This window comes from Pseudophryne corroboree, chromosome 1 (genome assembly GCF_028390025.1).
Source record: "Pseudophryne corroboree isolate aPseCor3 chromosome 1, aPseCor3.hap2, whole genome shotgun sequence".
Taxonomy (NCBI): Eukaryota; Metazoa; Chordata; class Amphibia; order Anura; family Myobatrachidae; genus Pseudophryne; species Pseudophryne corroboree.
In genome coordinates, this window is record NC_086444.1 from 705,338,456 (window position 1) to 705,363,983 (window position 25,528).

At 48.8% G+C, this 25,528-nt stretch overlaps 1 protein-coding gene across 5 annotated transcripts in view; it reads left to right on the plus strand.

The window, feature by feature from the left end:
• The window catches only part of MAP2K2 (mitogen-activated protein kinase kinase 2), a 162,377-nt gene that overhangs the window by 97,570 nt on the left and 39,279 nt on the right, over positions 1 to 25,528 (plus strand). For all 5 annotated transcript variants that reach the window (XM_063914867.1, XM_063914866.1, XM_063914865.1 and 2 more), the window contains exons 3-4: positions 4,696 to 4,906; positions 5,111 to 5,257. In XM_063914867.1, coding sequence (XP_063770937.1) covers positions 4,696 to 4,906; positions 5,111 to 5,257 — 358 coding nt within the window. The remainder of the gene's footprint in view (positions 1 to 4,695; positions 4,907 to 5,110; positions 5,258 to 25,528) is intronic.

Here is a 25,528-nt window from a genome sequence, read left to right on the forward strand (position 1 = left end):
CAAAAGGAGGCTGTATATGCAGTACCCCTTTTACAAACGTCTGAACTTCAGGGACTGAAGCTAGTTCTTTTTGGAAGAAAATTGACAGGGCCGAAATTTGAACCTTAATGGACCCCAATTTCAGGCCCATAGACACTCCTGTTTGCAGGAAATGTAGGAATCGACCCAGTTGAATTTCCACCGTCGGGCCTTACTGGCCTCGCACCACGCAACATATTTTCGCCAATTGCGGTGATAATGTTTTTGCGGTTACATCCTTCCTGGCTTTGATCAGGATAGGGATGACTTCATCCGGAATGCCCTTTTTCCTTCAGGATCCGGCGTTCAACCGCCATGCCGTCAAACGCAGCCGCGGTAAGTCTTGGAACAGACAGGGTCCTTGCTGGAGCAGGTCCCTTCTTAGAGGTAGAGGCCACGGATCCTCCGTGAGCATCTCTTGAAGTTCCGGTTACCAAGTCCTTCTTGGCCAATCCGGAGCCACGAATATAGTGCTTACTCCTCACCATCTTATCAATCTCAGTAACTTGGGTATGAGAGGCAGAGGAGGGAACACATACCCTGACTGGTACACCCACGGTGTTACCAGAGCGTCTACAGCTATTGCCTGAGGGTCCCTGGACCTGGCGCAATACCTGTCGAGTTTTTCCCAACGGTTTATAATCATGTGGAAGACTTCTGAGTGAAGTCCCCACTCTCCCGGGTGGAGGTCGTGCTGAGGAAGTCTGCTTCCCAGTTGTCCACTCCCGGAATGAATACTGCTGACAGTGCTATTCCATGATTTTCCGCCCAGCGAAGAATCCTTGCAGCTTCTGCCATTGCCCTTCTGCTTCTTGTGCCACCCTGTCTGTTTACGTGGGTGACTGCCGTGATGTTGTCCGACTGGATCAACACCGGCTGACCTTGAAGCAGAGGTCTTGCTAAGCTTAGAGCATTGTAAATGTCCCTTAGCTTCAGGATATTTATGTGAAGTGATGTCTCCAGGCTTGACCATAAGTCCTGGATATTCCTTCCCTGTGTGACTGCTCCCCAGCCTCGCAGGCTGGCATCCCTGGTTACCAGGACCCAGTCCTGAATGCCGAATCTGCGGCCCTCTAGAAGATGAGCACTCTGCAACCACCACAGGAGGGACACCCTTGTCCTTGGTGACAGGGTTATCCGCTGATGCATCTGAAGATGCGACCCGGACCATTTGTCCAGCAGGTCCCACTGGAAAGTTATTGCGTGGAATCTGCCGAATGGGATTGCTTCGTAGGAAGCCACCATTTTACCCAGAACCCTTGTGCATTGATGCACTGAGACTTGGCTCGGTTTTAGGAGGTTCCTGACTAGCTCGGATAACTCCCTGGCTTTCTCCTCCGGGAGAAACACCTTTTTCTGGACTGTGTCCAGGATCATCCCTAGGAACAGAAGACAAGTCGTCGGAACCAGCTGCGATTTTGGAATATTGAGAATCCAACCGTGCTGCAGCAACACTACCTGAGATAGTGCTACACCGACCTCCAACTGTTCCCTGGATCTTACCCTTATCAGGGAATTGTCCAAGTAAGGGATAACTAAAATTCCCTTCCTTTGAAGGAATATCATCATTTCGGCCATTACCTTGGTAAAGACCCGGGGTGCCGTGGACCATCCATACGGCAGCGTCTGAACTGATAGTGACAGTTCTGTACCATAAACCTGAGGTACCCTTGGTGAGAAGGGTAAATTTTGACATGAAGGTAAGCATCCTTGATGTCCCGAGACATCATGTAGTCCCCTTCTTCCAGGTTCGCAATCACTGCTCTGAGTGACTCAATCTTGAATTTGAACCTCTGTATGTAAGTGTTCAAAGATTTTAGATTTAGAATCGGTCTCACCGAGCCGTCCGGCTTCGGTACCACAACAGTGTGGAATAATACCCCGTTCCCTGTTGCAGGAGGGGTATCTTGATTATCACCTGCTGGGAATACAGCTTGTGAATGGCTTCCAAAACTGTCTCCCTGTCAGAAGGAGACATCGGTAAAGCCGACTTTAGGAAAACGGCGAGGGGGAGACGTCTCGAATTCTAATTTGTACCCCTGAGATATCACCTGAAGGATCCAGGGTCTACTTGCGAGTGAGCCCACTGCGCGCTGAAATTCATTGAGACGGGCCCCCCCACCGTGCCTGATTCTGCTTGTAAAGCCCCAGCGTATACTGAGGGCTTGGCAGAGGCGGGAGAGGGTTTCTGTTCCTGGGAACTGGCTGATTTCTGCAGCCTTTTTCCTTTCCCTCTGTCACGGGGCAGAAATGAGGAACCTTTTGCCCGCTTATCCACGAAAAGACTGCGCCTGATAATACGGCGTCTTCTCATGTTGAGAGGCGACCTGGGGTACAAACGTGGATTTCCCAGCTGTTGCCGTGGCCACCAGGTCTGAAAGACCGACCCCAAATAACTCCTCCCCTTAATAAGGCAATACTTCCAAATGCCGTTTGGAATACGCATCACCTGACCACTGACGTGTCCATAACCCTCTACTGGTAGAAATGGACAACGCACTTAGACTTGATGCCAGTCGGCAAATATTCCGCTGTGCATCACGCATATATAGAAATGCATCTTTCAAATGCTCTATAGGCAAAAATATACTGTCCCTATCTAGGGTATCAATATTTTCAGTCAGGGAATCCGACCACGCCAACCCAGCACTGCACATCCAGGCTGAGGCGATTGCTGGTCGCAGTATAACACCAGTATGTGTGTAAATACATTTTAGGATACCCTCCTGCTTTCTATCAGCAGGATCCTTAAGGGCGGCCATCTCAGGAGAGGATAGAGCCCTTACAAGCGTGTGAGCGCTTTATCCACCCTAGGGGGTGTTTCCCAACGCACCCTAACCTCTGGCGGGAAAGGATATAATGCCAATAACATTTTAGAAATTGTTATCGGGGGAAACCCACGCATCATCACACACCTCATTTAATTTATCAGATTTAGGAAAACTACAGGTAGTTTTTCCTCACCGAACATAATACCCCTTTTTTTGGTGGTACTCGTATTATCAGAAATGTGTAAAACATTTTTCATTGCCTCAATCATGTAATGTGTGGCCCTACTGGAAGTCACATTTGTCTCTTCACCGTCGACACTGGAGTCAGTAACCGTGTCGGCGTCTATATCTGCCATCTGAGGTAACGGGCGCTTTATAGCCCCTGACGGCCTATGAGACGTCTGGACAGGCACAAGCTGAGTAGCCGGCTGTCTCATGTCAACCACTGTCTTTTATACAGAGCTGACACTGTCACGTAATTTCTTCCAACAGTTCATCCACTCAGGTGTCGACCTCCTAGGGGGTGACATCACTATTACAGGCAATCTGCTCCGTCTCCACATCATTTTTCTCCTCATACATGTCGACACAAAAGTACCGACATACAGCACCCACACAGGGAATGCTCTGATAGAGGACAGGACCCCACTAGCCCTTTGGGGAGACAGAGGGAGAGTTTGCCAGCACACACCAGAGCGCTATATATATATATACAGGGATAACCTTATATAAGTGTTTTTCCCCTTATAGCTGCTGTATAGAAAATACTGCACCTAATTTGTGCCCCCCTCTCTTTTTTAACCCTTTCTGTAGTGTAGTGACTGCAGGGGAGAGCCAGGGAGCTTCCCTCCAACGGAGCTGTGAGGGAAAATGGCGCCAGTGTGCTGAGGAGATAGGCTCCGCCCCCTTATCGGCGGCCTTATCTCCCGTTTTTTTATGTATTTTGGCAGGGGTTAAATGCATCCATATAGCCCAGGAGCTATATGTGATGCATTTTTTGCCATCCAAGGTGTTTATTATTGCGTCTCAGGGCGCCCCCCCCCAGCGCCCTGCACCCTCAGTGACCGGAGTGTGAAGTGTGCTGAGAGCAATGGCGCACAGCTGCAGTGCTGTGCGCTACCTTGTTGAAGACAGGACGTCTTCTGCCGCCGATTTTCCGGATCTCTTCTGCCTTCTGGCTCTGTAAGGGGGCCGGCTGCGCGGCTCTGGGACCCATCCAAGCTGGGCCTGTGATCGTCCCTCTGGAGCTAATGTCCAGTAGCCTAAGAAGCCCAATCCACTCTGCACGCAGGTGAGTTCGCTTCTTCTCCCCTTAGTCCCTCGATGCAGTGAGCCTGTTGCCAGCAGGTCTCACTGAAAATAAAAAACCTAAACTAAAACTTTCACTAAGAAGCTCAGGAGAGCCCCTAGTGTGCACCCTTCTCGTTCGGGCACAGAGATCTAACTGAGGCTTGGAGGAGGGTCATAGGGGGAGGAGCCAGTGCACACCAGATAGTCCTAAAGCTTTCTTTAGATGTGCCCAGTCTCCTGCGGAGCCGCTATTCCCCATGGTCCTTTCGGAGTCCCCAGCATCCACTAGGACGTTAGAGAAAGTGGATTTCTTGTGCATGGATTAAAGCTTGAGCTTCAACATGATTATCCATCTTTGTGGAGCGGTCCTTAATTTGCGACAAGCAGGAGCTCCGTTAAACCAAATCTGCTTGGTTGGGCTGCACACCAGAAACCACCCAAAAAATGCATGTTCGTATATTTGCAGTGTGTCTAAGACCAATTTTAGTGTCGCACTGTATTATTAAAATTTACCAAACCATTAAATTGTTATTGCATCCTTCATAACAATTTTGTCCTTTTATTTGAAATATTGATTACCACCACACTGTGTATTTGTTATTACTGCTTGGTACAGGGCAAACCTTGTAGACCTCCAAAAGAAATTAGAGGAGTTGGACCTTGATGATCAACAGAAAAAGCGTCTGGAAGCATTTCTTACACAAAAAGCAAAGGTGGGAGAACTGAAAGATGATGACTTTGAACGAATCTGTGAACTTGGGGCAGGAAATGGAGGTGTCGTCACCAAAGTTCGGCATCGGCCATCTGGCCTCATCATGGCACGCAAGGTAATTATCTATAATCGAACATTTGTGTAACTCACTTTTTTCTTCAATTTAACTTTTTGTCGTGTTCACATTATTTTATATTCTTTTTATTTGATGACACCCTTTTTTTAATCGGTTTTTCACCACAGAATTCTAAGTAGTATTTCCTTAAAATCTTTCTCATTCTGCACTTTTTATTTTTTGTACGCTTTTTTTTTTCCACAGCTAATCCATCTAGAGATCAAGCCTGCAATCCGGAATCAGATTATTAGAGAGCTACAAGTTCTACATGAGTGTAATTCACCTTATATTGTTGGCTTTTATGGTGCTTTTTACAGTGATGGAGAGATTAGTATCTGCATGGAACACATGGTAAGAGAAATTAACTTTGCCCCTACGCTTGCTATTGAAATAGTATGCTCTATTAATGAGACCTCATGAACTGGTTTATCAATACTTACTTTTTCTACGTATACCCTGAATAAGCATTTCCAAATAAATGTCCCATCTTCACCTGAATAGTTCTCATATTTTTTTTTTTTTTTATTAAAGCTAGCCAATCAGGTCGACCAGCATCGTCTCACGATTTCCCACGCAGCTCCTGGAGTACGATATCGTTAGGTCAGAAAAAGAACCTAATGATCTATCGTATGCTCTTTAATTCACCGCTACCCAGATCGCCTGATCTTATGTGCAGCACGTAAGATCAGAGTATCCATCATATGACCCGCGGGACTGCGCATCGGATTGTCATCCTATTGAAATGCAAACAGTTTGCACTTTCACTAACGATATATTGTTTCGATATAGCGATATTGTGTGCATCAGCCCCGATGGTCTTTCTAGTGTGTAGGGTGCTTAAGAAATCTGTCTCTTCCTCAGCTTCATAAATTATTATTTTCTCTGACGTCCTAGTGGATGCTGGGAACTCCGTAAGGACCATGGGGAATAGCGGCTCCGCAGGAGACTGGGCACAAAAGTAAAAGCTTTAGGACTACCTGGTGTGCACTGGCTCCTCCCCCTATGACCCTCCTCCAAGCCTCAGTTAGATTTTTGTGCCCGGCCGAGAAGGGTGCACACTAGGGGCTCTCCTGAGCTTCTTAGTGAAAGTTTAAGTTTAGGTTTTTTATTTTCAGTGAGACCTGCTGGCAACAGGCTCACTGCATCGAGGGACTAAGGGGAGAAGAAGCGAACTCACCTGAGTGCAGAGTGGATTGGGCTTCTTAGGCTACTGGACACCATTAGCTCCAGAGGGACCGAACACAGGCCCAGCCTCGGAGCTCGGTCCCAGAGCCGCGCCGCCGGCCCCCTTACAGAGCCAGAAACAAGAAGAGGTCCGGAAAAATCGGTGGCAGAAGACATCAGTCTTCAACAAGGTAGCGCACAGCACTGCAGCTGTGCGCCATTGTTACTCAGGCACACTTCAGTCACTGAGGGTGCAGGGCGCTAGGGGGGGGTGCCCTGAGCAGCAATGTAAAACACCTTGGCTGGCATAAATACACCACATATAACCCCCAGGGCTATATGGATGTATTTTAACCCCTGCCAGAACTCACCAAAAAAGCGGGAGAAAAGGCCGCCGAGAAGGGGGCGGAGCCTATCTCCTCAGCACACAGGCGCCATTTTCCATCACAGCTCCGCTGGAAGGACGTCTCCCTGACTCTCCCCTGCAGTCCTGCACTACAGAAAAGGGTAAAAAAGAGAGGGGGGCACTAATTTGGCGCAGTTTTGATACTAAGCAGCTATAAAGGGAAAAGCACATTTTATAGTGGTATTCCTGTCTATATATAGCGCTCTGGTGTGTGCTGGCATACTCTCCCTCTGTCTCCCCAAAGGGCTAGTGGGGTCCTGTCCTCTATCAGAGCATTCCCTGTGTGTGTGCGGTGTGTCGGTACGATTGTGTCGACATGTTTGAGGAGTAAAATGAGATGGAGGCGGAGCAATTGCCTATTATACAGTTGTCACCCCCTAGGGAGTCGACACCTGAGTGGATGAGCTTATGGAAGGAATTGCGTGACAGTGTCAGCTCTTTACGACAGACAGTTGACGACATGAGACAGCCGGCTACTCAGCTTGTGCCTGTCCAGGGGTCTCAAACGCCATCAGGGGCTTTAAAACACCCGTTACCTCAAATGGCAGACACAGACACGGATACTGACTCCAGTGTCGATGATGAGGAGACATACGTGACTTCCACTAGGGCCACACGTTACATGATTGAAGCAATGAAAAATGTATTGCATATCTCTGATAATACAAGTACCACTAAAAAGGGTATTATGTTTGGTGAGAAAAAACTGCCTGTAGTTTTTCCTGTATCCGAGGAATTAAATGAAGTGTGATGAGGCGTGGGTTTCCCCCGATAAAAAACTGATAATTCCTAAAAGGTTATTGGCATCGTACCCTTTCCCGCCAGAGGATAGGGCACGTTGGGAAACACCCCCTAGGGTGGATAAAGCGCTCACACGCTTGTCTAAACAGGTAGCACTACCCTCTCCTGATACGGCCGCCCTAAAGGAACCTGCCGATAGAAAGCTGGAGAATATCCTAAAATGTATATACTCTCACACGGGTGTTATACTGCGACCAGCAATCGCCTCAGCCTGGATGTGCAGTGCGGGCCTGGCGTGGTCGGATTCCCTGACTGAAAATATTGATACCCTAGATAGGGACAGTATATTACGGACTATAGAGCATTTGAAGGATGCATTTCTATATATGCGTGATGCACAGAGGGATATTTGCCGACTGGCATCAAGAGTTAGCGCGCTGTCCATTTCTGCAAGAAGAGGTTTATGGACGCGGCAGTGGTCAGGCGATGCGGATTCTAAAAGGCACATGGAAGTATTGCCTTATAAGGGGGAGGAGTTATTTGGGGTAGGTCTATCAGACCTGGTAGCCACGGCAACTGCTGGAAAATCCACATTTTTACCCCAGGTAGCTTCTCAACCTAAGAAGACGCCGTATTATCAGGCGCAGTCCTTTCGGCCCCATAAGGGCAAGCGGGCAAAAGGCGCCTCATTTCTGCCCCGTGGGAGAGGGAAAAGGCTGCAACAAACAGCCAGTTCCCAGGAACAAAAGCCCTCTCCCGCCTCCGCAAAGTCCTCAGCATGACGCTGGGGCTTTACAAGCGGACTCAGGCACGGTGGGGGCCCGTCTCAAGAAGTTCAGTGCGCAGTGGGCCCACTCGCAAGTGGACCCCTGGATCCTTCAAGTGGTATCTCAGGGGTACAAATTGGAATTCGAGTCGTCTCCCCCTCGCCGTTTTCTAAAGTCTGCTTTACCGACGTCTCCCTCAGACAGGGAGGCAGTATTGGAAGCCATTCACAAGCTGTATTCCCAGCAGGTGATAATCAAGGTACCCCTCCTACAACAGGGAAAGGGGTACTATTCCACACTATTGGTGGTACCGAAGCCGGACGGCTCGGTGAGACCAATTTTAAACCTAAAATCCTTGAACACTTACATACAAAGGTTCAAATTCAAGATGGAGTCACTCAGAGCAGTGATTGCAAACCTGGAAGAAGGGGACTATATGGTGTCTCTGGACATCAAAGATGCTTACCTACATGTCCCAATTTACCCTTCTCACCAAGGGTACCTCAGGTTTGTGGTACAGAACTGTCACTATCAGTTTCAGACGCTGCCGTTTGGATTGTCCACGGCACCCAGGTAATGGCCGAAATGATGATACTCCTTCGAAGGAAGGGAGTTTTAGTTATCCCTTACTTGGACGATCTCCTGATAAGGGCAAGATCCAGGGAACAGTTGGAAGTCGGGGTAGCACTATCTCAGATAGTGCTGCGCCAGCACGGTTGGATTCTCAATACAGGTTGAGTATCCCATATCCAAATATTCCGAAATACGGAATATTCCGAATTACGGACTTTTTTGAGTGAGAGTGAGATAGTGAAACCTTTGTTTTCTGATGGCTCAATGTACACAAACTTTGTTTAATACACAAAGTTATTAAAAATATTGTATTTAATGACCTTCAGGCTGTTTGTATAAGGTGTATATGAAACATAAATGAATTGTGTGAATGTAGACACACTTTGTTTAATGCACAAAGTTATAAAAAAATATTGGCTAAAATTACCTTCCTGCTGTGTGTATAAGGTGTATATGAAACATAAATGCATTCTGTGCTTAGACTTCGGTCCCATCACAATGATATCTCATTATGGTATGCAATTATTCCAAAATACGGAAAAATCCGATATCCAAAATACCTCTGGTCCCAAGCATTTTGGATAAGGGATACTCAACCCGTATTCCAAAATCACAGCTGATCCCGACGACACGACTTCTATTCCTAGGGATGATCCTGGACACAGTCCAGAAAAAGGTGTTTCTCCCGGAGGAGAAAGCCAGGGAGTTATCCGAACTAGTCAGAAATCTCCTAAAACCAGGCCAAGTCTCAGTGCATCAATGCACAAGGGTCATGGGAAAGATGGTGGCTTCTTACGAAGCAATCCCATTCGGCAGATTCCACGCAAGAACCTTCCAGTGGGATCTGCTAGACAAATGGTCCGGGTCGCATCTTCAGATGCATCAGCGGATAATCTTGTCACCAAGGACAAGGGTGTCTCTCCTGTGGTGGTTGCAGAGTGCTCATCTTCTAGAGGGCCGCAGATTCGGCATTCAGGACTGGGTCCTGGTGACCACGGATGCCAGCCTGAGAGGCTGGGGAGCAGTCACACAGGGAAGAAATTTCCAGGGCTTGTGGTCAAGCCTGGAGACATTACTTCACATAAATATCCTGGAGCTAAGGGCCATCTACAATGCTCTAAGCCTAGCAAGACCTCTGCTTCAAGGTCAGCCGGTGCTGATCCAGTCAGACAACATCACGGCAGTCGCCCACGTAAACAGACAGGGCGGCACGAGAAGCAGGAGGGCAATGACAGAAGTTGCAAGGATTCTCCGCTGGGCGGAAAATCATGTGATAGCACTGTCAGCAGTGTTCATTCCGGGAGTGGACAACTGGGAAGCAGACTTCCTCAGCAGACACGACCTCCACCCGGGGGAGTGGGGACTTCACCCAGAAGTCTTCCACATGATTGTGGACATGATGGCGTCCCGCCTCAACAAAAAACTAGACAGGTATTGCGCCAGGTCAAGGGACCCTCAGTCAATAGCTGTGGACGCTCTGGTAACACCGTGGGTGTACCAGTCAGTGTATGTGTTCCCTCCTCTGCCTCTCATACCCAAGGTACTGAGAATCATAAGAAGGAGAGGAGTAAGGACTATACTCGTGGCTCCTGATTGGCCAAGAAGGACTTGGTACCCGGAACTTCAAGAGATGCTCACAGAGGACCCGTGGCCTCTACCTCTAAGAAAGGACCTGCTCCAGCAGGGACCCTGTCTGTTCCAAGACTTACCGCGGCTGCGTTTGACGGCATGGCGGTTGAACGCCGGATCCTGAAGGAAAAAGGCATTCCGGATGAAGTCATCCCTACCCTGATCAAAGCCAGGAAGGATGTAACCGTACAGCATTATGACCGTATTTGGCGTAAATATGTTGCGTGGTGCGAGGCCAGGAAGGCCCCTACAGAGGAATTTCAACTGGGTCGTTTCCTGCATTTCCTGCAAACAGGACTGTCTATGGGCCTAAAATTAGGGTCCATTAAGGTTCAAATTTCGGCCCTGTCGATTTTCTTCCAGAAAGAACTGGCTTCAGTTCCTGAAGTTCAGACGTTTGTCAAGGGGGTACTGCATATACAGCCTCCTTTTGTGCCTCCAGTGGCACCTTGGGATCTCAATGTAGTTTTGGGGTTCCTAAAATCACATTGGTTTGAACCACTCTCCACTGTAGACTTAAAATATCTCACTTGGAAAGTGGTAATGCTGTTAGCCCTGGCTTCAGCCAGGCGTGTCTCAGAATTGGCGGCTTTATCCTATAAAAGCCCTTACCTAATTTTTCATACGGACAGGGCAGAATTGAGGACTCGTCCTCAATTTCTCCCTAAGGTGGTTTCAGCGTTTCACTTGAACCAGCCTATTGTGGTACCTGTGGCTACTAGGGACTTGGAGGACTCCAAGTTGCTGGACGTAGTCAGGGACCTGAAAATATATGTTTCCAGGACGGCTGGAGTCAGGAAATCTGACTCGCTGTTTATCCTGTATGCACCCAACAAGCTGGGTGCTCCTGCTTCTAAGCAAACTATTGCTCGTTGGATTTGTAGTACAATTCAGCTTGCACATTCTGTGGCAGGCCTGCCACAGCCAAAATCTGTAAAAGCCCATTCCACAAGGAAGGTGGGCTCATCTTGGGCGGCTGCCCGAGGGGTCTCGGCTTTACAACTTTGCCGAGCAGCTACTTGGTCAGGGGCAAACACGTTTGCTAAATTCTACAAATTTGATACCCTGGCTGAGGAGGACCTTGAGTTCTCTCATTCGGTGCTGCAGAGTCATCCGCACTCTCCCGCCCGTTTGGGAGCTTTAGTATAATCCCCATGGTCCTTACGGAGTTCCCAGCATCCACTAGGACGTCAGAGAAAATAAGAATTTACTTACCGATAATTCTATTTCTCGTAGTCCGTAGTGGATGCTGGGCGCCCATCCCAAGTGCGGATTGTCTGCAATACTTGTACATAGTTATTGTTACAAAAATCGGGTTATTATTGTTGTGAGCCATCTTTTCAGAGGCTCCTCTGTTATCATGCTGTTAACTGGGTTCAGATCACAGGTTGTACGGTGTGATTGGTGTGGCTGGTATGAGTCTTACCCGGGATTCAAAATCCTTCCTTATTGTGTACGCTCGTCCGGGCACAGTATCCTAACTGAGGCTTGGAGGAGGGTCATAGGGGGAGGAGCCAGTGCACACCAGGTAGTCCTAAAGCTTTTACTTTTGTGCCCAGTCTTCTGCGGAGCCGCTATTCCCCATGGTCCTTACGGAGTTCCCAGCATCCACTACGGACTACGAGAAATAGAATTATCGGTAAGTAAATTCTTATTTTTTTTAATGTATACAGTAATTAAATTTATTAAGATGAGTAGAACAGAGGAAAACATGGATCAATTTATACAAATGCAAAAGATAAAAACATAGGGACTAATTCATGTTCGTAGCCAATGCCGATGTTTTAGCAACACAGCGATTATCAGCAGACTGCGATCGCACAGCGCACGCATCAATATACTTTTGTGATCTTGCTCAGACAGACTTTTATATGCTGAGCGATTGACAGGAAGAAACCATTTGGGGGAGTTAACGAGGGAGTGGTGGCAAAAATGCTGATGTGTCATGGCAGTTTACGAGGAGTATATCTGCCTTCAGCTGCGATCATATACATAGAAAAACAACGCGAATGGCATCGCTGCTGCCGCGACCAGTCTACGTAGCCATAGGTCAAACCTAACAATCGTTGCTCACTGCGTCTGTGCTGGGTATGCGTACGCAGTTCTTCAGCCAGCTTTTTTACTATAAATAAACAAGATATGAAATGGTGCGGTCTTTAAATATTATTTCTCTTACGTCCTAGAGGATGCTGGGGAGTCCAAAAGGACCATGGGGTATAGACGGGATCCGCAGGAGACATGGGCACACTATAAGACTTTGAATGGGTGTGAACTGGCTCCTCCCTCTATGCCCCTCCTCCAGACCTCAGTTAGATTCTGTGCCCAGAAATACTGGACACACACTAGGGGAGCTCTCCAGAGTTTCTCTGAAAAGACTTTCTGTTAGGTTTTTTATTTTCAGGGAGACCTGCTGGCTACAGGCTCCCTGCTTCGTGGGAGTGAGGGGAGAGAAGCAGCCCTACTTGAGTTCAAAGGCTCTGCTTCTTAGGCTACTGGACACCATTAGCTCCAGAGGGTTCGATCACTTGGTGCGCTTAGCTGCTTGTTCCCGGAGCTGCGCCGTCCACCCCCTCACAGAGCAAGAAGAAAGAAGCCGGTTGAGTATAAAGAAGATCAGAAGACTTCAGTGACGGCAGAAGACTTCAGTAATGAGGTGCCGTGCAGCGGTCGCGCTGCGCGCCATGCTCCCACACACACTTCGGGCGGCACTTGCAGGGTGCAGGGCGCAGGGGGGGCATCCTGGGCAGCATGATTACAGAAGTTCAGCACTGGCCAGAATATATATATTTGGAAGTGCCTAGGCACTAAATATAGCCCCCGCCAGTATAAATATTTAAAAATCGAGCGGGACTACAGCGCGCCAGTGAGGGGGCGTGGCTAAGCCCTCAGTTTACCAGCGCAATTTTCTCTTCACAGTACCAGAGAAGCTGGCCCGGACCTCCACTCTCCTGCACAAGTAACAGGGAGCAAAACGGGGGGGGGCAGTAATTTGGTGCGATTAACCCTTTAAAAACAGCGCAAACAGGTCTGAGGCACTGTGTATTTGCTCTAAGTACCGGGATAGGCGCTGGGGTGTGAGCTGGTAAACTCCCTCTGTGCTTCTGGGCTTTCCTGTAGGTCTGTCCCCTATAGCCAGTGTGTTTGTGCGTGTCGGTACGTGTGTGTCAACATGTCTGAGGCTGAGTGCTCCTCCCCGGAGGAAGTTGCAGTGGGGGCAGATAAGGCGCTGGGAGTGACTGTCTGCACCGCCGACTGCTGATTGGGTGGATGTGTTGAGTACATTGAATGCATATGTGGCGTTATTGACTGAAAAGTTGGATAAATCTGATTCTCAGACACAAACGTGGAGAAAATCCATGGAGGACGCCTTGTCTCAGGTACAGGCCCCCTCAGGGTCACAAAAGCGTTCATTTACCCAGATGACGGATACTGATACCGACACGGACTCTGATTCCAGTGTCGACTATAGTGAGCCCAGTTTAAATCCAAAACTGGTTAAGAGTATTCAGTACATGATTGTGGCAATTAAAGATGTTTTACATATTTCAGAAGTACCTACTGTTCCTGATACAAAGGTTTGTTTGTATAAGGGAAAAAAGCCTGAGGTGACGTTTCCCCCCTCTCATGAGCTGAACGCTCTTTGTGAAAAAGCTTGGGAATCTCCTGACAAAAGGTGGCAGATTCCCAAGAGAATTCTAATGGCATATCCTTTCCCCTCTGATGACAGGGAAAAGTGGGAGTCCTCTCCCAATGTGGACAAGGCTCTATCACGACTGTCCAAGAAGCTGGCGCTTCCGTCTCCTGACACTGCTGCCCTAAAGGACCCTGCGGATCGTAAGCAGGAAATGACCTTAAAATTCATTTATGTCACTACAGGTGCACTGCTCAGATCAGCCGTGGCTTCGGCATGGGTGAGTAGTGCTATTGGCAAGTGGGCAGATAATTTGGCATCTGACATGGATACCCTGGATAGGGATAGCGTTATTTTGACTCTCGGTTGTATCAGGGATGCTGCAGCTTGCCTAAAGGATGCGGCAAGGGATATTGGTCTCTTGGGATCAAGGGCCAATGCCATGGCAGTCTCGGCCAGGAGAGCGCTGTGGATTCATCAATGGAATGCTGATGCCGACTCTAAGAAAGATATGGAAGCTCTCCAATATAAAGGTAGGGTCTTTTTTGGTGACGGCCTCGCTGACCTGGTGTCTACTGCTACAGCGGGTAAGTCATCCTTTCTTCCTTATGTTCCGGCACAACAGAAAAAGACGACGCCTCACTATCAGATGCAGTCCTTTCGGCCTCATAAATACAAAAAAGGGAGAGGGTCGTCCTTCCTTGCCTCTAAAGGTAGAGGACGGGGAAAAAGGTCTGCTGTGCCAAGCTCCCAGGAGCAGAAGTCCTCCCCGGCTTCTGCCAAGTCCACCGCATGACGCTGTGGCTCCTCTACGGGAGTCTGTACAGGTGGGGGCGCGTCTCCGACTCTTCAGTCAGGTCTGGATTCACTCGGCCCTGGATCCTTGGGTGATAGACATAGTGTCCCAAGGGTACAAGCTGGAGTTTCAGGAGGTGCCCCCCCCCCCCCCCACCACCGATTTTTCAAATCAGCCTTGCCAGTTTCTATCCCTGAAAGGGAAGTAGTGCGTGCTGCGATACAAAAGTTGTGTCAACAGCGTGTCATTGTCACGGTCCCCCCGTCTCAACGGGGAGAAGGGTTTTATTCAAGCCTATTTGTCGTACCAAAGCCGGATGGCTCGGTCAGACCGATCCTGAACCTAAAATCCCTCAATCTGTATTTGAAAACTTTCAAGTTCAAGATGGCATCTCTTCGGGCAGTGATCTCCAGTCTGGAAGGGGGGAATTTTATGGCGTCAGTCGACATAAAAGATGGTTGGATTCTAAATTTGCCAAAGTCACAGTTGATTCCGACAACTCGGCTGTCTTTCTTGGCCATGATCCTGGACACGGAACTGCAGAGTGTTTTTCTCACCGGGGAAAAAGCTCCTGAAATCCGGACCGTGGAGATTCTGAAACCGGCAAGAGTGTCGATCCATCAATGCACTCGGGTGCTGGGGAAGATGGTTGCAGCTTACGAAGCCATTCCGTTTGGCAGGTTTCATGCCCGGGCATTCCAGTGGGACCTGTTGGACAAGTGGTCCGGGTCTCACCTGCACATGCACCGGAAAATAAGTCTATCTTCCAGGACCAGAATATCTCTCCTGTGGTGGCTTCAAAGCTCTCACATCCTAGAGGGACGCAGTTTTGGGATCCAGGATTGGGTCTTGGTGACCACGGATGCCAGTCTCCGAGGCTGGGGAGCAGTCATACAGGGACAGAATTTCCAGGGAAAATGGTCAAGCCAGGAAGCTTGTCTGCACATAAACGTTCTGGAATTAAGAGCCATCTACAACGGCCTTCTGCAAGCGGAACACTTTCTGCGAGGTCTACCTGTCCTGATTCAGTCGTACAACATAACAGCGGTGGCGTACATAAACCGCCAGGGCAGAACAAAGAGCAGAGCGGCAATGGCGGAGGCCACAAAAGTTCTCTGCTGGGCAGAAAAATATGTAAACGCTCTGTCAGCGGTCTTCTTTCCGTGCGTGGACAACTAGGAAGCAGATTTCCTCAGCAGACACAATCTTCATCCAGGAAAGTGGAATCTTCATCAAGAGGTTTTTGCAGAAGTGACAAGTCATTGGGGGATTCCTCAAATAGACATGATGGCGTCTCGCCTCAACAAGAAGCTTCAGAGATATTGTTCCAGGTCAAGGGACCCTCAAGCCAGTGCAGTGAACGCCCTGGTGACTCCGTGGGTGTTTCAGTCGGTATATGTGTTCCCTCCACTTCCACTTATTCCAAAAGTGATAAGGATCATAAGAACAACAAGGGTTCAGGCGGTACTCATTGTTCCAGATTGGCCACGGAGGGCCTGGTATCTGGACCTTCAGGAATTGCTCATAGAAGATCCCTGGCCTCTTCCTCTCATTGAGGATCTGTTACTGCAGGGGCCGTGCGTCTTCCAGGACTTACCGCGGTTGCGTTTGACGGCGTGGAAGTTGAACGCCAAATCCTAGCTCGAAAGAGTATTCCCGGGGAAGTCATCCCCACTCTCCTTAAGGCTAGAAAGGAGGTCACGGCGAAGCATTATCACCGTATTTGGAGAAAGTATGTGTCTTGGTGTGAAGCCAAGAAGGCTCCTACGGAGGAGTTTCAGCTGGGTCGTTTCCTCCATTTTTTGCAGGCAGGTGTGGATGCAGGCCTGAAATTAGATTCCATTAAAGTGCAGATTTCGGCTTTATCTATTTTCTTTAAAAGAATTGGCCGCCCTTCCAGAGGTTCACTCTTTCGTGAAGGAAGTACTGCACATCCATCCCCCGTTTGTGCCACCCATGGCACCGTGGGATCTTGACGAGGTGTTGCAATTTCTTATGTCTCACTGGTTTGAACCTTTGCGAACGGTTGAGTTGAAATTTCTCACTTGGAAAGTGGTCATGCTTTTGGCCTTGACGTCCACAAGATGGGTGTCGGAATTGGCGGCTTTGTCTCACAAGAGCCCCTATTTGATTTTTCCATGAGGATAGAGCGGAATTGAGAACTCGTCAACAATTTCTGCCGAAGGTGGTTTCTTCGTTTCACATAAACCAACCAATTGTGGTTCCTGTGGCTACGGAAGCCTTGGCTGTTTCAAAGTCTCTCGATGTAGTCAGAGCTTTGAAAATTTACGTTGCCAGAACGGCTCAAATTAGGAAATCAGAGGCTCTGTTGTCCTATATGCTCCCAACAAAATTGGGGCTCCTGCTTCCAAGCAGACTATTGCCCGCTGGATCTGTAATACGATTCGGCATGCTCATTCTACGGCTGGTTTACCGTTGCCGAAGTCAGTGAAAGCCCATTCTACCAGGAAGGTGGGCTCATCTTGGGCGGCTGCCCGAGGTGTCTCGGCGCTTCAACTTTGCCGAGCAGCTACGTGGTCAGGTTCAAACACTTTTGCTAAGTACTACAAGTTTGATACCCTGGCTGAGGAGGACCTCATGTTTGCTCAATCGGTGCTGCAGAGTCGTCCGCACTCTCCCGCTCGGTTTGGAGCTTTGGTATAGACCCCATGGTCCTTTTGGAGTCCCCAGCATCCTCTAGGACGTAAGAGAAAATAGGATTTTAATACCTACCGGTAAATCCTTTTCTCTTAGTCCGTAGAGGATGCTGGGCGCCCGTCCCTGTGCGGACTGTTTTTGCAGTAGTATTGATAGTTATTGCTTCTGTTACACGGAGGTTGTGTATCGGTTATGTTCAGCTTGTTGCTGTTTTTAGTTCATGCTGTTAACTGGTATTGCTTGAGAGCCATGTTGTATGGTGTGTTGTAGTGTGAGCTGGTGTGTATCTCACCCTTGGTTAACAAAAATCTTTTTCCTCGAAATGTCCGACTCCCTGAGCACAGTTCCCATAACTGAGGTCTGGAGGAGGGGCATAGAGGGAGGAGCCAGTTTACACCCATTCAAAGTCTTATAGTGTGCCCATGTCTCCTGCGGATCCCGTCTATACCCCATGGTCCTTTTGGAGTCTCCAGCATCCTCTACGGACTAGGAGAAAAGGATTTACCGGTATGTATTAAAATCCTATTTTTTTGGGTCTTAGCATTTTTTGACTATTAATTGATAACTCCTGAATGGTAATATTCAGTATATTGACTGCCAACAACAGAGTAAATGGCTTTGTTGCCAGGGACCCTCATCAGCAACATAGTTAATTGCAGCCGCGACACTGAAGGAGTTAATCCCATGCTGCGGCGCCATCATTTAAAAGGAACAATAGGCGCAAGGCGCCCTATTCAAATGTACTGACTGCGCCAGGTGCGGAGTGTTTAAAAATGTGTCTTAATGTTATATCACTGCGCTGTGCGCAATTGGAGAGTCGAGGACTGCACTGTTATAAAACTGCATGGACAAAGCACTTACGAGAAAGGTATGATGTATTTTGTTTCTAAAAAGCCTGGACTATTGTTCTTGAGTCACTTTTACATCGGCAGGGGATAGGTGTCGATTTATCAAACCTTTTGATGTTGGTCAGGGCACTGCAGGTAATGACCTTAGGTTCTGCAGTTTCTGTGAGAATGTGTAATGGCCCATACACACTGGACGATAGAACGGCCAATATATCGCTGGTCCGTCGGCCAGTGTGTATGGGCAATGTGTCTGTGAACTCCATCGTTCACAGACATATCGCGTCGGCCCTGCAGCACAGCCAACAGCCAATAGATCTACCGATATATTGGCACATCGCTGAGTGTGTGCGGGCGATCAGCTGGCTACCCGTACTCTAGCTGCGGCAGCCGACGGTGATTGACAGCTGAACTTGGTGGGTGTGTGTACGGGTGTGGTTCATCAAATCGACAGTGTCTAGGTCGACAATGTTTAGGTCGACCACTATAGGTCGACAGTCACTAGGTCGACATGGATGGAAGGTCGACAGGGTTTCTAGGTCGACATGTGCTAGGTCGACAGGTCTAAAGGTCGACATGAGGATTTTTTTATATTTTTTTTTTTTGTGTCGTTTTCTTCGTAGAGTGACCGGGATCCCAAATTAGTGCACCGCGTTCGCTCGCCATGCTTCGGGCATGGTGCCTTCGCTTTGCTACCGCTTCGCTCGGCACACTTTACCGTTCCAATCGTAGTCCACGTGGATCGTTAAGTATGAAAAAATTCAAAAAAAGAAAAAAAAATGTGAAAAACTTGTGTCGACCTTTAGACCTGTCGACCTAGAAACCCTGTCGACCTTCCATCCATGTCGACCTAGTGACTGTCGACCTATAGTGGTCGACCTAAACATTGTCGACCTAGACACTGTCGATCTTCAGACCGGATCCCGTGTGTACACGCCCGCCCAGTTCATGACGTCAGTCCCCGACAGATTGGGCAGTGTGTATGCACAGCACACTGCCCGATCCGTCCATAGATACATCTGCAGATCAGTTGATCTGCAGATGTATCTATCAGTGTGTACCCACCCTTCGAGTGAAATGACCAAGACTTTGGTTACAGCACTTCCTGTGAAATGGTCCCCAGGTGGTCTCTGGTGTGTCTGTGCTTTTGGGGAAACCAGTTTGTTTTCAATGATTTCCTGTATATTCGCTACAGATACGTGAATGGCAGGGGGAAACAATTTGTATACTTTTGTAGAAGTTGTTTTCCTGTACCATTTCTTACAAATACAGACACTGCTGTATAAACTATATACTCTGTGTCATCAAAAGGTTGTTAAATGAAATTGGGTTTTACGAATGCGAACTAGGTGGACTTGACAATAACTTTGTGTAAATACATCTGATGTAAGATTTCCTGGACTGCACTTTTTAGGTTGCAGATTTATGTTTAAACCACACCAAACTTTGTCTGTGTGTGACAGGAAGGAGGAAAACGATTCAGGCAGTCGTTATCTCCTTTTAAAATATCAATTATTTGTTTATATTTTGTAAGATATCCTGATTGGATGGAAAAGAACCTAGGGCGGGACTACCCCGTTGTTCGGGGTGTAGAATTTAGATAAAAAGTGTATACCATCTTAAGTCATTCTGCTGTGAACATCTTATTGTGTGCTGTTTCCCCTAGCAAAAGGAAAGAGTTCTCTTTAGAACTATTTTGTAAATAAACATAATTTGCCTGATGACGACGATTGCCTTCCATTTTACGACACCCAGGTATGCCCAATAGCAGTCCCGTTCTTCGGCTGTCCAGGGTAAACCTAGCGTCTCCAAGTTAAGCCCTCTGCCAGGCTACCATACTACATCTGGTCTAGGTCTACGACCAGTGGGGGTCAACTGACGCCAGACAGGAGGTGTGGTAAAAGCGTGTCGACAAATACACAGCAGTGAGTGGTTATTCAGGTGCCAGCGGTAGGAGCCTGAACAAAAATGTGGTTCCAGGTGCCACGGAAATAAGGAGCAGTTGGTGGAGTCAGTAACTGGAAATTACTGGCGGTAAGCAGGAATGCCCTAATTGTCCATTTCCCGTCCATGACCCAAACCCATTCCGTGACCGCTGGACGCAGTCAGTGAGGGCTTGGTCACAGGCTATTTAGCACATAACTGCATTACCACAGGGCTGCAACAGAAATCTTGGGGCCAGGTACACATGTTTTTGGGGACCCCATCCCTCCCTAGTAGCTACAGGTCAGTTGGCTATTGGCTAATTTCCCCCCTCCCCCCATTTCACTCCATCCCTACCTGTATCGCTCCAGCATTATCCCTGTGTTTCTAGCCTCCCCTCCCCATCCCCATGTCTTTCTGTCTCCAGCCATGCTCTCATCTCATCTGTGTCTCTCAGCCTCTCCCCTTCCCACTATGTCTCCCAGCCTCCCCTCTCCCTCCCCATTTCTCTCAGCCTCCTCTCCCACTATGTCTCAGCAACACAAGCGACTTGTCTCTCAGCCTTCCCATCCCCTTGTGTTTCTCAGCCTCCCCATCCAGCCTCCCTGTTACGGTCTCCCCCTTTTGTATGTCAGTCTGCCTCTGAGTCTCTTATCCTCCCTTCCCATTACTCTGTCTGCCCATGTATCTCAGCCTACCCCGTCTCTTACCCCCCCTGACCATTTCTCTCATCCATAAGCCCCCCCCCCGAGTTTCTCTGCCTCCTCAACCACCCTCCCTGTTACTCCGTCTCCCTCTGTGTATCTCAGCCTGGCCCTGTGTCTCTCATCCACCCCCCCGCCCTTCCCTTTACTCTTAGTCTTTCCCTGTGTATCTTAACCTCCCTGTGTCTCTCAGTCTGGCTCTGTGTTCTCAGCTTCCCCCTTCCCTTGTGTCTTTCAGCCCCACACTTACCTCCTGCCTCACTCTTGCAGATTCTGCTGCTCCGTACTTAGTTCGCATGCAGGCGGGTGGCTCGGTCAGTTCCTCTGCTGTGCTGTCCAGCAGCGCAGTTTCATGCCATCACGTGCACGAGTCAGTGCAAAATAAACTACATTGTACTGCTGCCATCCGACGGTGTTTGGCTGGGCTCCTTTCTTTCCTACTGTATACAGCGCAGCACTGTGGCAGTGGCACAGGCAAGGGGGACACAGGAACTGGTCTCCCGAGATTCCTGAGGGTCCGGGGCCCCTCGTAATCTCAGGCTCATTACAAGTGTCCCCTTTGTCCCCCTCTGTTGCCAGGCCTGCATTACCTACATGTCATCATCCTTGTGTAGAAATACTGGGGTGTTAACGTGTATTTTAAGATGCATTGCACATTGTTGAATACTTTCTGAAACTTAAACGGCTAGTGAGAAGTAACATTTATAATGTGATGCATGTAAAGTTGGTTTCTCATTCGTCCTAGAGGATGCTGGGTTCACATCAAGAACCATGGGGTATATATGGGATCCACAGGAGACATGGGCACTTTAAGACTTTCAAAGGGGTGTGAACTGGCTCCTCCCTCTATGCCCCTCCTCCAGACTCCAGTTTGGAATCTGTGCCCAGGCAGACTGGATGCACACTGAGGAGCTCTACTGAGTTTCGCTGAAAATACTTTTTTAGGTTTCTTATGTTCAGGGAGAACTGCTGGCAACAGTCTCCCTGCTTCGTGCGACTTAGGGGAGAGAAGTCAGACCTACTTCTGTGAGTTTAAAGGCTCTGCTTCTTTGGCTACAGGACACCATTAGCTCCTGAGAGTTTGATCGCTAGGTATGCCTAGATGCTCGTTCCCAGAGCCCGCCGTCACCCCCCTTGCAGAGCCAGAAGTCAGAAGACAGGTGAGTAGAAGAAGATTTCAGTGACGGCTTTGAGGTACCGCACAGCGGCCGTGCTGCGCGCCATGCTCCCACACTCAGCGGCATTACAGGGTGAAGGGAGCAAGGGGGGGGGGGGATGCGGGGCGCCCTGGGCAACATTCTAACCTCAAATAACTAACTGGCAAGAGCGGACTAAGTGCCAGGGCACTGTCCGGACCCCCGCCAGTATAAAAAAGTTTTAAAAAAGAGTGGGTCTGAAGCGCGCCATTACGGGGGCAGGGCTTAACCCTCACAGTACACAGCCCGGCGCCATTTTCTCTACACAAGGCTGCAGAGACGCTGGTCCTTCCTCACACTGCTGTACAAGTAACAGGGTGCAAAACGGGGGGTGCACAGTGATTTTGGTGCATTATATTAACTTATAAAAGCGCTGCAGGTCTGGGACATTGTCTTTAGTGTTTTCAGACCGGGATTAGGCGCTGGGGTGTGAGCTGGCAATATCTCCCTCTGTGTGTCTCTGACAGGCTTTACTGTGGGTCTGTCCCCTATAGGACTAGTGTATCTGCGTGTGGTGGGTGCACGTGTCGGCATGTCTGAGGCGGAGTGCTCTTCCCAGGAGGAGACTGTTAGGGACACAAACGGCTGTGGGAGTGACCCTGTCGGCACTGCCGACACCTGATTGGGTGAATGTTTTGAGTGCTTTGAATGCAAATGTGGCTCTGATAAATAAAAGATTGGATAAATCTGAGTCTCAGAACCAGGCATGGAAGAAATCCATAGAGGATGTGTTGTTTCAAGTCCAGACCCCCTCGGGGGTCACAAAAACGTTCATTTGCCCAGCTGGCAGACAAAGATACCGACACGGACACTGACTCAAGTGTCTACTATAGTTTTGACAAATTAGATCTAAAGCTGGCAAAGAGCATTCAGTACATGATTGTGGCGATAAAAGATGTATTACATATCACTGAGGACCCTACTGTTCCTGATACTAGGGTCTGTATGTATAAAGGGAAGAAACCTGAGGTAACATTTCCTCCCTCTCATGAACTGAACGCGCTTTGTGAAAAGGTTTGGGAAAGTCCTGACAAAAAGTTTCAGATTCCCAAAAGGATTGTAGTGGCGTATCCGTTTCCCTCTGGGGATAGGGAAAAATAGGAGTCACCCCCCCATGGTGGACAAAGCTCTGTCACAGCTGTCCAAAAAGGTGGCTCTCCCGTCCCCTGACACGGCAGCCCTAAAGGATCCTGCGGATCGTAAACAGGAAAATACATTGAAATCCATTTATATCACCACGGGTACGCTACTCAGACCAGCCATTGCATCTGCGTGGGTGAGTAGGGCTATCGAAAAATGGGCAGATAACTTGTCATCTGAAATGGATACCCTGGATAGGGATAGCATTTTTTTGACACTAGGTCATATCAGGGACGCTGCAGTCTACCTAAAGGAAGCTGCGAGAGATATTGGCCTCTTGGGATCACGGGCCAATGACATGGCAGTCTCAGCTAGGAGAGCATTGTGGATTCATCAATGGAATGCTGATGCTGACTCTAAGAAAGCTATGGAGTCTCTACCGTATAAGGGTGGTGTATTGTTTGGTGACGGCCTCGCTGACTTGGTATCTTCGGCTACCGCGGGTAAGTCATAATTTTTACCTTATGTGCCTGCACCACAAAAGAAAGCACACCACTATCAGATGCAGTCCTTTCGGCCCAATAAATACAGTAGGGGCTGAGGATCTTCCTTCCTTGCTACTAGAGGAAAGGGAAAAGGTAAACGATCACCGGCCGTGGCCGGTTCCCAGGAGCAGAAGTCCTCCCCGGCTTCTGCCAAGTCCACCGCATGACACTGGGGCTCCTCTGCGGGAGTCCGCACCAGTGGGGGCACGTCTCAGGCTCTTCAGTCAGTTCTGGGCTCGTTCGGCCCTGGACCCATGGGTTTTAGAAATAGTGTCCCAAGGGTACAAACTGGAGTTTCAAGACGTCCCCCCTCACCGATTTTTTAAATCAGCCTTACCAGCTTCTCTTCCAGACAGGGAAGTGGTATGCGCCGCAATACAAAAATTGTGTCACAATCAAGTCATTGTCAGGGTTCCCCCGTCGCAACAGGAAGAAGGCTTTTATTCAAGCCTGTTCGTGAACCCGAAGGCAGACGGCTCAGTCAGACCAATCCTGAGCCTCAAATCCTTCAATTTCTACCTGAGAAAATTAAAATTCAAGATTGAATCTCTCCGGGCTGTGATCTCCAGTCTGGAGGAGGGGGATTTTATGGTGTCTGTAGACATAAAGGATGCCTACTTACATGTTCCCATTTATCCTCCACATCAGGCTTACCTGAGGTTTGCAGTTCAGGATTGTTATTATTAATTTCAGACGTTGCCGTTTGGTCTGTCCACGGTTCCGAGGGTCTTCGCCAAAGTAATGGCCGAAATGATGGTTCTCCTGCGCAGACAAGGAGTCACAATTATCCCGTACTTGGACGATCTCCTAATAAAGGCGAGATCCAGGGACCAATTACTGCAGAACATTACGCTCTCCCTGACAATTCTGCAGCAACATGGTTGGCTTCTAAACTTGCCAAAATCGCAGTTGGTTCCGACGAGACGGCTGTCGTTTTGGGAATGATTCTGGACACAGAATTACAGAGCGTTTTTCTTCCAGTGGAAAAGGCTCTGGAAATTCAGAACCTGGTCAAACAAATTCTGAAACCAGCAAGAGTATCGATCCATCAATGCACTCGGTTGCTGGGGAAGATGGTGGTGGCCTACGAGGCCATTCAGTTTGGCAGATTCCATGCCAGAGTGTTTCAGTGGGACCTATTGGACAAGTGGTCCGGGTCCCATCTGCATATGCACCGAAGGATAACCCTGTCCTCCAAGAACAGAATCTCACTCCTGTGGTGGCTGCACAGCTCTCACCTCCTAGAGGGACGCAGGTTCGGGATCCAGGACTGGATCTTAGTGACCACGGATGCGAGTTTCCGAGGCTGGGGAGCAGTCACGCAGGGGGAAAGCTTCCAGGGAAGATGGTCAAGCTAGGAAATGTGTCTACACATAAACGTTCTGGAATTAAGGGCAATTCACAACGGCCTTCTGCAAGCGGAACATCTTCTTCGCAATCGGCCCGTCTTGATTCAGTCGGACAACATAACAGCAGTAGCATACATAAACCGCCAGGGCGGAACAAAGAGCAGAGCGGCAATGGCAGAGGCCACAAAGGGGCTCCGTTGGGCGGAAAGGCATACAAGCGCTCTATCAGCGATCTTCATTCCAGGAGTGGACAACTGGGAAGCAGACTTCCTCAGCAGACACGATCTCCATCCAGGAGAGTGGGTTCTTCATCAAGAGGTCTTTGCAGAAGTGACAAGTCTTTGGGGAATTCCTCAAATAGACATGATGGCGTCTTGCCTCAACAAGGAACTTCAGAGATATTGTTCCAGGTCAAGAGACCCTCAAGCAATAGCAGTGGACGCCCTAGTGACACCGTGGGTGTTTCGGTCGTTGTACGTGTTTCCTCCGCTTCCACTCATTCCAAAAGTGATAAAGATCATAAGAAGAACAAAGGTTCAAGCGATCCTCATTGTTCCAGATTGGCCAAGGAGGGCTTGGTATCCAGATCTTCAGGAATTACTCATAGGAGATCCC